The sequence below is a fragment of the Elaeis guineensis genome, chromosome 10 (genome assembly GCF_000442705.2).
Source record: "Elaeis guineensis isolate ETL-2024a chromosome 10, EG11, whole genome shotgun sequence".
NCBI classification, from domain to species: domain Eukaryota; kingdom Viridiplantae; phylum Streptophyta; class Magnoliopsida; order Arecales; family Arecaceae; genus Elaeis; species Elaeis guineensis.
Window position 1 is genome coordinate 39,504,848 of NC_026002.2, and position 13,120 is coordinate 39,517,967.

The 13,120-nt window shown below is 39.9% G+C and overlaps 1 protein-coding gene across 1 annotated transcript; it reads left to right on the forward strand.

Annotated features, from left to right (window-relative positions):
- The first annotated feature begins 11,602 nt into the window (after window positions 1-11,602).
- Window positions 11,603-13,120, forward strand: LOC105052315 (pathogenesis-related genes transcriptional activator PTI6). Its single transcript, XM_010933085.4, has one exon. The coding sequence runs from the start codon at window positions 11,995-11,997 to the stop codon at window positions 12,832-12,834; it is 840 nt and encodes a 279-aa protein (XP_010931387.1). The 5' UTR covers window positions 11,603-11,994; the 3' UTR covers window positions 12,835-13,120.

The following is a 13,120-nucleotide window of genomic DNA, read 5'->3' on the forward strand; positions in this document are numbered from 1 at the left end:
TTCTGATAGGTCCAGCTCAACCCTAAGATTTTAACATTTATGCCACTTTTTAAGTAGTTCGCGGTTTGGTTCTCCTGTCTACGTATAGCTTATACCATGAATACCACAACCTCGTTGTCTGGCACTTGATGTCATTGTCCCTAGGGACGCAAGTTGCATGGATGCTGGCCCCAAACAACACCAACTATACCACTGGTTCTGATTTTGAAATAATATTTTTATTGAGAAGAATTTTGGAGTAACAATATGAAACTATATTCTGATAGGTCCAATTCAATCCTAAGATTTTAGCACTCACTATGTCAACCTTTAAATGGATTGCGGTTTGGTTCTCTTGCTAGACCACAAATGCCATAATTGCGGTTTGGTTCTCGTCTCATTGGATGGGGTTGTATCTTTCATACGAAAGAAAGAAGGATTCATCCTCCTTCTTGCGAATTCACTATTGGATCACCAACCGATCGCTTTAAGATCCATGCAGATGGATAATGGATGGAGTTCGATCACTTTGATATTCATGCTGTGGGTAACCTAATGGTACATATGAAGAAGATGATCTTTCTTTCTTGCTAAAGATAAAACCGGGCCCTATACTTATCTCACGCTGAGTGCTGACCAGACATTGGATTCTCTCATGTAGGGCCGTCTTTGAGTTCATCTCGGAGTTCAGAGCTATCAATTATGTGTTTTGCCAGGGGCGTGTGATTGCCTTTTGGTTATCAACTTCTCAATGTTGTTCTATTTATTCGCTGTATATTATTGGAACGTGGTCAATTTGTTTGGTTGAGTACCAAGTGGGTGTCCTTTGTGCCCCAAGCTTGCCAACATGTCAGTAAGTAGGTTTGGTGCGTCCTCATACAATCATTCCATCGTATGCAAAATAAACCATATCATGGTCTGATGGGGTGCGACATCATGTTTAAAAAATGACCAAGGCCGATTCATTATATGGAACCTTACCATCAGTAATTAAAATAAAAATAATTTTTTGACAATAAATTACTTGCCACATTTCTTATTTTTGTACCATCAAAAAAACTTTATATTCTTTCCGTACTTTAGTATAAATGCCGCTATGTGTCTCCTCTACTCTAGATATGTGCATGTGCACGTACGTGTCCGTGTATTTGTTTTTGCGCATGCATATTTGTACCATGTTTATATATCTAAAGAGGAACACCATGTTAGCCATTGGAATTATAATATCATGAATAACAAGGATGCTAAATCTATGCATACATGTGTGAATAAAATCAACTACTATTTTTTGTGATTATTCCTGAACAAATGAGATAAAAAATATGATAAAACTAAGACAATTGTATGAGGTACATATAATTTTAGATGCTGAGATACATAATAGATTGACATGAACATTATAAATCTTCTACTAATAAAAATAGTTTTTGCTGGTATTTTCCTCTTGTTTCCTTCTTTCATTACCTAGAGGAGGAGAGAAGCTGGCACATACATTAGGTTAATTATTGTATGCATCAAGAACTATCTTAATTACCCATGATTTGCATAGTAAAGCGTGCAGACACCACATGTATCTACTGCTTACATATGCGTGCCCTTGCTATTTTATATAGAATGGTCCATACTAAAACTGATTTGTTGAATGATTTTAAATGTTATCCATCAAGAAGACATCCATCAATCCTTTATTTAGCAGAGAAATCCATGAATAATTGATAAATTTTCCCATAATAATTTAGAGAACAGTCAACATTTCCAAAACTTATAATCCACTGTCACGTGCTATGTCTCACACAATAATACCCATCTAACTAGCATGCTCGCAAGATTCCAAATACGCTCCAATATCTTTTACTGAGATCCTGTGCCCTACATTAGCCTTTGTTTATTTTAACGTACAACAACGATGAAGCTGATTAGATTCAACAAAAAGAAGGCAAATGGATTGCATCTGTCGGGTGGATGTCTGATCAAGATACCATCTCCTAAGATCTTTTCAATATCACGCGATGCAGCAGGAAGAAAAAAAAATAAAACAAAAACAATCAAAATACGTGGATCAGCCACAAAAGGGCTCGCCTCCACGGAGAATGCAAATTTCACTATGAAAAAAAAAATTACAAGAGGAGATCTCATTTTCAACTCTTGTACACCCAGTTCTCTCTCACAGAAAGTTCTCCTCATAAAAATTCTCTCTTGAAAACACCTAAACCCCTGAAGTGCCTGGCGTCCGCTGTCCAGGAGCCTCCTGCTCCTTCTCTCTCAGCACTTCAGCCTCTCTTTCATCTCTCGGATTCCGTACGGCTCCGTACGGCGCATCCTACGGCAAAACCAGACTACCTCTGTTTCTCTCTGTGCCTCACAGGCCCTTTTAAAGGGCTTAAATCCGTTAGATTAGGTTTAAAACTCTTTAATCAACCCATATAAGGATCTGGACCGTTGGATCGAGAACCAGATCAACCCACGCCCTTCGATCGCGCTCCGATCCACGAAAGAGTGCTGTGGACCGGGGTACAGGCCCAGGCAAGGCGCTTGGGCCTGGGCTGGGCGGCGCGCCCGCCTGGGCTGCACGCCCGCCTGGGCCGTGCGCCTGGCTGGGCCGCACGCTTGCTTGGGCGGTGTGCCTGGCTGGGCCGCCCGCCCGCCTAGGTCGTGCGCCTGGGTCGCGCGTCCCGTGTGTTGGCCCCGCTTGGGCCGCACGTCGCCGCTCTGCCGGCCCGCCGCCGGCTGCTGGCGGTCCTCCATCGCCTCGGGTTTCGTATCGATTGCAAAAGCTCGTATCTCCTCCATCTGAGCTTCGTTTGGGGTGATTTTGGTCTCATCTGATTTCATTTTTCACCGCGAACCTCGTTGTGGGCTCAATGTGGACTGAATCTTGAGGCATCAAATCCTAACAATCTTTATCTCGACTCGATATTCGGCCTCCTCCAAACTCCAAGAGCTTCTAGATCTCCTAACCCTCATGCCCTGGGGCAATCGCCTGCTGATCATGGATGGGCAAACATGGGAGTCGAGCCAGGCTGCTCGATCCCATCTCCGTCGTATGCTGTGCTCCTCCTGACCTAAGACCTACTCAGGGCATCATCCTACAGTAATAGGAATCTCACCTTGCGACGTCGCCTCTCATCCTCCCGAGTCTCCTGTCTCGTGCCCGATCCACCTCCTGGAGCTCCACCTCGCTCTGGGCTCCACCAGGCTCCCGAAGCTCCACCTAGCACTGAGCTCTCCGTCAGGTAATAATATCCTCTGCTCCCCTTCTTCCCCTCCAGCACAATCCTATCGCCGCATAGCACCCTTAGGATTCCTCCACCAGCTACCGTCCTGTAGCCTTTCGAATCCAGTCTGCTAAGTGAGATAAGATTCCATCTGAAATTGGATATGTATCGGACCTCTCCCAATCTCCTCACTGTACCGTCATGTGTCCTCCAGTTGATTGTCTCAATGCCTCTGATCGCACAGTTCGATCCATCCGACAGATATATAGTGCCCTCACTATTCTTTAGGGAGTCAAACTGCTCCTCTCTGCAACATACATGATAGGGACATGAAGAATCTAATATCCACTGCTGGGAAGAAGTAGATACCTCGTCAGATATCTCCAGGATATCTCCATCTGAATCACTGTCGGCCGTTGCTACAGCAGCCACCGTCCGATTTTTGAGTTGAGGACAATCTCTGATTAGATGCCCCAACTCCTCACACCGGTAACACCTAATTTTGCTCAAGTTTGTCCTGGACTTGGACCGCCCTCGTTGCGATCTCCTATCGCTCCGTCTACCACCTCCTACTCCTCCAGAAGCCACCAAAGCTGAGCTACCACCACCTGAGCTCAAAGCCGGATTCTCCCTCCTGAGAACCTCATTTTGGAGTATCGCTGTGGTGATCTCATCCATCTTGATAGTGCTCTTTCCCACTAGAAGAGCGTCACCAAAGATTCATACGAAGGAAGAAGCGACGCCAATAAAACCAACGTCCTGATCTTCTCCTCAACATTCTCGCCAACACTGAGGAGGTCGGTGAGGATCTTCTGAAAGTGGCTTAGATACTCCTGCACGCTCTGTCCCTCAGTCATCCGCAGTTGGTAAAACTGCCTCCAGAGGAAAAGAATGTTGGTGAGAGACTTTGCCATGTACAACTCCTCGAGCTTCGACCACAGTACCGTTGGAAAGTCTCGCTCAGCACATGGATCACCACCTCATCCGTCAGGTACATGCGGATGGTGCTCACCGCCTGCATCTGTAGCCGTTTTCAAACCCGCACCTCTATGGTGGTCGGCTTCTCATTGCACAAGAGAGCATCGATCAACCCTTGTTGGATGAGCACGTCCTTCACCCTTGCCTGCGACAAGGAGAAATTGCTCTTATCATCAAACTTGTTGATCTTCATCTTGATTGTTCCTATCTTCTCCATCTTCAGTCTTGCTTACCACCGCTGCAATCTGCGTCCTTGTACCGCCTTACTCTGATACCACTTGTTTGGTGGATGTCTGACCAGGACACCACCTCCCAAGATTTTTTCAATACCACGCGATGCAGTAGGAAGAAAAAAGAAATAAAATAAAAACAATCAAAATATGTGGATCAGTCACAAAAGGGCTTGCCTCCACGGGGCATGCAAACTTCACTATGAAAAAAAAATTTACAAGAGAAAATTTCATCCTCAACCATTGTACACCCAGTTCTCTCTTACAGAAAGTTCTCCTCACAAAAACTTTCTTTCTTGAAAAGCCCTGAACCCCTGAAGTGCCTGGCGTCCGCTGTCCAGGAGCCTCTTGCTCCTTCTCTCTCAGTGCTTCAGCCTCTCTTTCTTCTCTCGGGTTCTGTACGACTCCGTACGATGCGTTTCTCCAGCAAAACCAAACCATCTCTGTTTCCCTCTGTGTCTCACAGGCCTTTTTAAAGGGCTTAAACCCGTTAGATTAGGTTTAAGACTCCTTAATCAACCCATATAAAGATCTGGACCGTTGGATCGAGAACCAGATCAACCCACACTCTCTGATCGTATTTCGGTCTATAGAATAGTACCGTAGACCGCAAAAAATGAGTGGAAAACACCCACGTGGTCCACAGGCCCAGCTGTGGACCGCTCAGTCCACGGTGGATCGAGGTACAGGCCCAGGCAAGGCGCCTGGGCTTGGGATGGCCCGCGCCCACGCGCGGGCCCTTGCACGGGCTAGGTCGTGCGCTCGCCTGGGCCGCACGCCTGGGTCATGCATCCCGCGCATTGGCCCCGCCTGCGGCCGCACCGCCGGCCACCGGCGGTCCTCCACCGTCTCGGATCTCGTATCGACTTTAAAAGCTCGTATCTCCTCCATCCGAGCTCCATTTGGGATGATCTTAGTCTCGTTGGACTCCATTTTTCGCCGCGAACCTCGTATGGGCTCAATGTAGGCTGAATCTCGAGACAACAAATCCTAACAGCATCTATTAATGAGAGAGAGAGAGAGAGAGTTCTCCAACCTTCAGTTGGCCATTCCTATTTCATTAGATCTACCTGTTTTCTCTCAGAGCAAAAGGCCAGCAAGGCAAAAGGTCGAGAAGAACATGGATGGTCTCTAGCGGCATTAAGTGGACATCCACTCATGCCGGCTTATCCTCGGGAAAAAAGGTATTAATTAAGAGCAGCTCCTGTAGGGTTAGAAGGCCAAAGCTTGAAGCCCCCGGACCATGAACCATGACTAGAGTCCCAGTCATGGGATTAAATCGAGAATCCTGCCCTACTTTGCCTTGTCATTGTCCTAATATAAAGTTTAATTAGTAATACTTGGTTGAACGGTAAAACTCTGGTCAGGTTGGGTCCGGAGCCTCTCAACTTGGATTCAGACCCATCAAGGAGTGAGGTCAGGTTACTTTTAGTAGACCATGGTCCGTATTAGAAATACTTTACAAATCTACATTAAAGACATATGTGATTGGAGGAAGTTGGAGTACACTAGAATGGAAGTGAGATTGAGTGGCTCCCATTCTAATTGTTAGTTGGGAGAGTCTCATTCCCATATCAATTTCATAGGAAAATGAGAATTATGTCACAATTCATCAAAATTCAATTTGAACTCTCATCAGGTATTTAAATTTCTGCCCGATTTTAGTCATAAATCAAATATATCGAGAAATATGATCATTTTAATTTTCATTCTGATCTATTTTGATTTCACTTCCAACCATGAATCAAACATATTCTTAGAATATGGTCCTGCTTGAGTCTTTATCAGCTTTAGATTTGAAACTCCTAGCGAAAATCTCATTTGTAAAATCACCGTTAACGATCATCATCCCAGCCTCTTTATTATTTTCATCTAGGCTGCATACGCCTAAATTCATCTTTCTGATTTTAATGTTTTAATTGGTTAGATTTCAAGTGTCCTGGGCCTGCTTATGGAAGGTTTTTTCTTTTTTTTTTTATTGAAAAGCTCTTGTATATGAAAAGTAAATATTTTTATGGCTAAAAGATATAATAATCAAAGATTGCTGTTTCACATTACATCCAGTTGTAAGGGCACTAAAAGAAAAAAAAAAAGGACTAATAAGCATATGGCAAAGCATGAACAAGATTTGAAATAATGTATTATCCCGTTACAACATCCCCATCTCCAAAGCAACTTTTCAGATTTTTTATATTAAAATAAACATTAAAGTAATGAATTTTATAATAATATTATATTGAAATGGATAACAACAGAAAAATAATGATATTTTTCTTTACTTTTTAATTAAAATAATATTCTTGATGGTACAATTGCTTTTGGATGAAATCTTGAGAAAAGTTCAATTTGGTAAAATATTATTTGTTAAAAACATTAGTAAATTAATGATCATTATTTATATTATAATGGCCTGTTATAAAAAATTAATAGCTGCTATATTTTTTCATATTACTTATCTCAATAAAGTAAAGAGAGATGGTTGAAGTAGCCAATGGTTTTAAATTGTTAATCAAAACCATGGGGCTAAGCGAGTTGCATCAAGGAAGTACCAAAACAAATTATGTTGTTGATCCTAATTTTCTATATGTTTTTGTCTAATATTAATTATGATTTTTAAGCTTTTCATAGTAATTATGTTTTAAAAGTTAGCTATCATTGATGAGAGAGATTAGCAATAGATTTCTTGTTACAGGCATTTAGAAAGTACCAACATAAAATGATAATAATTAGAAGAATCCTCCCTAGTGATCATCTAGTTAAATAGTCTCTTATTAACATCAAACTAGTTCTAGGAGTGCAACCCATACTCCAGTCTATTGCCAAAAAAGATATATCCACCAATATCAGCATGCTAGCTGGATCAAGTAAGGATATATCTGAGATTGCATTAGTGGCAGATTCCAATCAATTTGGGAAGCTTCATATTATTCAAATCCGCAACACATGCCAGCAAGGTCAAATAAACAAGCGTTGTTAATCCTAGATTCTCCAACCCTATTGTATGTTCAAACCAACCATTAGATCCCAGCATTACCCTCCAAGATGACAACCTAGGCTAAACCCTAACCATTACCTGCCAAAATGAATAACTTTTAAAACCACACATAGTCAAGGTACTCGAATAACCCTGGCATTTCATGCCACGCATGAGCATAAAGTATCAAAACGACTTGGTTACCTCTTCCTGTTGGCATGTTGAAGGTTAATTTTGATGGATCTATTAATGATGAGGCAGCAGGAGCGGACATTATAATCAAGAATTATATGGGTGAGTTGATTTGTGCTGTCGGAAAGAGCTTACCTCCATGTACAGTTCCTTGTGTTGAGCTAGCAATAGCCAGAAAAGGATATGAACTGGCTGTTAATATGCGAAAAGGTGATTTTATCATAGTTTTGCAAGCCTTTAGGGTCATTCCTATTTATTGAGAGAGGAACCAGATGGCAGATTGATTAGCTTCAGGCAGCAGGCTTAATAATGTGTTTTTGGAGGGAAACTCCATAATTCCAAGCTAGGTGGATATATTGCTGGCGCCGAAAGCCGATGCTCATGAGCCTTCTCACGTGTGATAATGACGGGGTTTCAAAGTCTCCATTCTTCTGTTTACTGATAGGTTTTTTTTTTGGACTTCTGCCTAATTTGTACAACGCCAACAAGGAAATAAAAAAAAAAAAGGAAAAAAAGAAAAGAAAAACATCGAAAACCTAAATTTCCACGCAAAGTCCCTTTCGTAGGTCCTCTTCTACGACACCCAGTTCATTATATTTTTCCACCGAACCTTGGACCCGGGTAATTGAGAAGTCTCATCGTAAGAAATTGTCAAGTAGCTTGCCGCAGCCAAATGTTGCGCGCCCGCGCTGCCACCGCCCTCGCATTGTTTCGAGCTCTTTTCTCGAATAATACAAAAAAAAATCTTTTTTACCAAAATATATTCAAACCAAACTTATTTACCAAAATGATGTAAGAGGGAAAAACGCCATTCAAAATGGCGTTTTTCCCCCTGCCACGTCACTCCCCATTTCCACGATGGCATCGTCCCAAAAAAAAAAAAAAAAAAAAAAAAAAGAAAGAAACGCCATTTGGAATGGCGCTTTTAAAAACGCCATTCCAAATGGCGCTTTTAAAAACGCTATTTTGAATGGCGTTTTTAAAAACGCCATTCAAAATGGCGTTTTTCAATTTTTCCACCCAAAAATAAAGGAAAAAATCGTGGGAAAATGGAAAATTTTGTTTTTTAAAATTTGAAATTAGTAAATAAATTAAAAATTTTAATTTTGATTGAATTTTAAAATATAAAGATTTGAATTTGTAATTCATTAAAAAAATTAATTTAGATTTTTTATTTCAAATTTTTTTTAAAAGATGTCCAAAAAAATCTTAAGAAATTAAAAAAAATTTATCATAGAAAATAAAAAAAGAGAAAAAAATATGAAAAAAATAAAAATTTGAAATTAAATTGAAAAACATCATTCGAAATACTTGTCTTCAAAATTTTTAAGAAAATTAAAAATTATAAAATTTTTAAAAAATAAAAAAAAAGAATTATAATGTAAAAATAAAAAAGAATAAAATTTTAAAGATAAATTGAAATTAAAATATTATTTCAAATTACTTTCTCAAATAAAAAATAATAAATTAAAAAAAGATTCAAAAAAAATTTAAAAATAGGCTAAAAAAATTTTATAAAAATAAAATAAGTCTTTAAAAATGTCATTTTGTAAATTGAACTTTAGAAAAAATAATAATTTTTTAATTAAAGAAAAAGAATACGTAATAGAATGCTAAAAAGAAAAAAATGGAAGAGAAATGAAATTATAATTTCAAATGATAACTATTTTAAAATAAATAAAAAAAAGTATCATAGGAAAATAAAAAAATAACAATAAAATAAGAATTATAATTATAAATTTTAAAGAAATTTAATTTTAATTTAAATTAAAAATTATCATTTAAATTATTATTTTCATTATTTCATTTAATTTATTTATTAAAAGATTACAAATACATAATATAAAAAATTGTAAGAAAAGTAGATTTATATTTTTTAGTCGACCCCATGAATCGACTCATGGCTAAAAGAGTTTAACGGCACGCAAAATTTTTGACTGCGACACTCTGTGAGTCGATCCCTTGACTTTCTTTCTGGTAATTTTTATTTTTTAAATTTTTTAAATAGAGGAAGAGAGAGGAAGAGGGAGAGAGGAGGCAGCTCACCGTCGTGCTGTCGGAGAAACGCCGGAGTAGGGAGAAAGAAGAAGAGGGAGAAGGAGAGAAGAAGGGGGGAAAGGAGAAAACGTCGTTTCCTTCGGTGTTTTTTTATTCTTTTTCTTTTTTCTAAATTTTTTAAATTTTTTTTCATAATTTGTTTAATTATTTTTTTTAATTTATTAAATTTTTTAATGAGGATAGTAATTTGAATGATAATTTTTAATTAAAATTAAAGATAATTTTTTGTTTTAAATTATAATTTCTATTTTATTACCATTTTTTATCTTTTATTTACTTTTTTTATGATATATTTTTTAATTTAATTTGTAATTTTTATAATTTAAAAATATAATATTAGTTTTCTTTCATTTTTATGATATATTATGTATTCTTTTCCTTTACTTAAATTTGTAAAGGAAGAAGGAGAAGATCGAGAAGGGAGAAGGAGGGGAAAAAGGGGTTTGGGGAGGGGAGAGAATGGCGTTTTCTCTTTTTTTTTATTTTTTATTTTTTTTAATATCTTTATTTATCTATTTGTAATTTTTTAATAAATAAATTTAATTAAATAATAAAAATAATAATTTAAATGATATTTTCTAATTTAAATTAAATTAAAATTTAGAAAAAAGAAAAAGAATTAATTTAGACATGTCTCTTTTTTTATTTTCTATGATAATTTTTTTTTAATTTCTTAAGATTTTTTTGGACATCTTTTAAAAAAAATTTGAAATAAAAAATCTAAATTAATTTTTTTAATGAATTACAAATTCAAATCTTTATATTTTAAAATTCAATCAAAATTAAAATTTTTAATTTATTTACTAATTTTAAATTTTAAAAAACAAAATTTTCTATTTTCCCACGATTTTTTCCTTTATTTTTGGGTGGGAAAATTGAAAAACGCCATTTGGAATGGCGTTTTTAAAAGCGCCATTTCAAATGGCGTTTCTTTCTTTTTTTTTTTTTTTTTTTTTTTTTTTTTTTGGGACGATGCCACCGTGGAAATGGGGAGTGACGTGGCAGGGGGAAAAACGCCATTCAAAATGGCGTTTTTCCCTCTTACATCATTTTGGTAAATAAGTTTGGTTTGAATATATTTTGGTAAAAAAGATTTTTTTTTGTATTATTCGAGAAAAGAGCTCCATTGTTTCTGTATGGGATTCCCGCTCACACAGTGGGGGCCCCTCCACGTGATCCCAGGTCGTTCATCGGCCGAACACAGCTCCCGTACGGACGAAATCACGTGAGCCCGGGTCTGGAGCGCACGTGACCATCTCCCAGAAAAAGAAAAAAAGTCCCCCAATCCTCGTTTCCCCACCCACGTGTTGCGTTCTCGTACAGCTTTACCAAAATATTTCCACCAGGGCTCTACGTGTACCTCTCACGTGGCACACGCCCAAGCGTGTATGATCTCAATTTACCAAATTACCCTAACTATTCACAAAATATCTATATTAAAACCTTCACAATATGACACGGCACACGATACATTAGACAGTAGGGAATAAAACTTAAATGATGAATTATTTCGGGTAAGAATAGAAAAGTTATTGCATACCACATCAATGGTGCATAATAAATAGAAATAATATGAGGTGGCAATCCAAGATGGGTATATAATGGATGCGATCCATAGGAATAGAGCTTTATATAGTAAATCGTTATATATAGCGTATATTGTGTAGGATATAATTTCTCCGAGAGACTACGTGGAGCGGTGGATCCGGACAAAGGCTGTTACAGCGGCTCCGCACTTTAAAACGCGGAAAAATCCCTTTAGATGGTATACAAGATTAATGGTCAAATGTTATCTGATACTACACTAACTGTAAACACGGGAAAATAGCTCACGCTACTTGTACTGTGTCAAATATGTTATCATTCAAGCCGACCGTTATCAAAATCTGTTAATCTCCACTACCTACTTATCTGCACCGTCCATTTGACGACTCTATTCTATTTAATCGAGTTGCTTATATATAACCCTGATGAGATCTAGAAAGCGTTAGTCGAGAAATTTTTAGCGGAGACTGCTCGTTTTCGTTCTGGGTTTGATCCCCCCTTCTTCCTTTCTCTCTCTCTCTCTCTGGTGCCCTTTCTCTCTCTCTCTCCTCCGTTCTTCATTTCCCGCCTAGATCCAGGAAAAACCCTTGCTAGAACCCTGAACATAGATCGATTTTTCCTTATATCGAAGGGCTTTTGGGGTTTTTCTCCAGAAAAAGGAGGAATCGAGCCCAGAATTTCTGGAAGAATATCTGATTAGTTTGGAAAATTTCGGATATTTGGGTGGTATCGGAACCCCTGGAATCGCTTCTGGTTGCTTCTTCCCTCTTTTTTCTTCGAATCATTCCTGACTAGTGGAGCTTCGGATTTGGGTTTTCTCCCGATGAATCCATCGGAAGTCGCTCGTCGGCGGCTTCAGGTGGCCCGCGCGAAGTTATCTGAGCACGTGGTGGCCACGAGGAAGACGGTCCCGGCGGCGAAGGCCGACGGGAGGTCGACAAGGAGGCGGGTTGTGAGGGTTTACTTCACGGATGCGGATGCTACTGATTCGTCGTCGAGTGATGAAGAAATCGACGGCCGTATCGCGCGGAGAAGAGTAAAGAGGCACGTGCACGAGATCGGGATCGAGGTCGCCGCCGCCGCCGCCTCGTCGGCCCGGCGGAGAGCGGTGGCGCCGCCGCCGAAACTGATGGAGAAAGCACCGGAGCGGCCGGAGTGTGGGAAGAGGTTCCGCGGAGTGCGGCGGCGGCCGTGGGGCCGCTGGGCGGCGGAGATCCGTGACCCGACGCAGCGAAAGCGGGTGTGGCTCGGGACCTTCGACACCGCGGAGGAGGCCGCTACCGTGTACGACAGCGCCGCCGTCCGGCTCAAGGGGGCCAAGGCGGTGACCAACTTCCCTACCGAGAAAACATCGCCAACCCCCGCCGCGTCGGCGGAGGCGGTGGCCGTCGACGGGGAGCCGAGCAAGAGCAGCAGGAGCGGCGGCGGTTGCTCCGACGACCCTCACCCCTCGCCGACGTCGGTGCTCCGGTACGGCGGGGACGAGATGCCGTTCGACTGGATGGTCGACAGCGGTAAGGACATCTACGGCTTCAGTTTGGAGCCGTCGTTATGTCTAACGGACTTCTACTGGCAGCGGCCGTACTTTTGGGAGGCGGACTTCGGCGAGTTAGACGCCGACGTTAATTTTTTCTTAGAAAATGGCGATTTTAACCTTTCCTGATGCGGCGAGTTTTGTTAGTAAAAGTGAGTGGCGGGATTTTTATAGTTTGTTATTATTATTTATATTTATTATAAAGAAAAGTCGTTAATTTAGTGCATGGCTTTTTGGGGCTAAGAGTGAAGTGAGTGTGGGAAGGGGAGGGGCTTTCCGTGAGCCTCACGCTTTGTCGTGGAAAATATTGGGACGAGTCTATGTAAGACAAAGAAAAGTATGTCTATGATAATAATAAATATTTTTCTGGAGTCAAGAGTGTCAAAAAAAAAAAAAAAAAAAAAAAAGAAAAGAA

Coding starts and splice junctions, on each gene's coding strand:
- LOC105052315 (XM_010933085.4), top strand. CDS start 11,995: ATGAATCCATCGGAAGTCGCTCGTCGGCGGCTTCAGGTGGCCCGCGCG.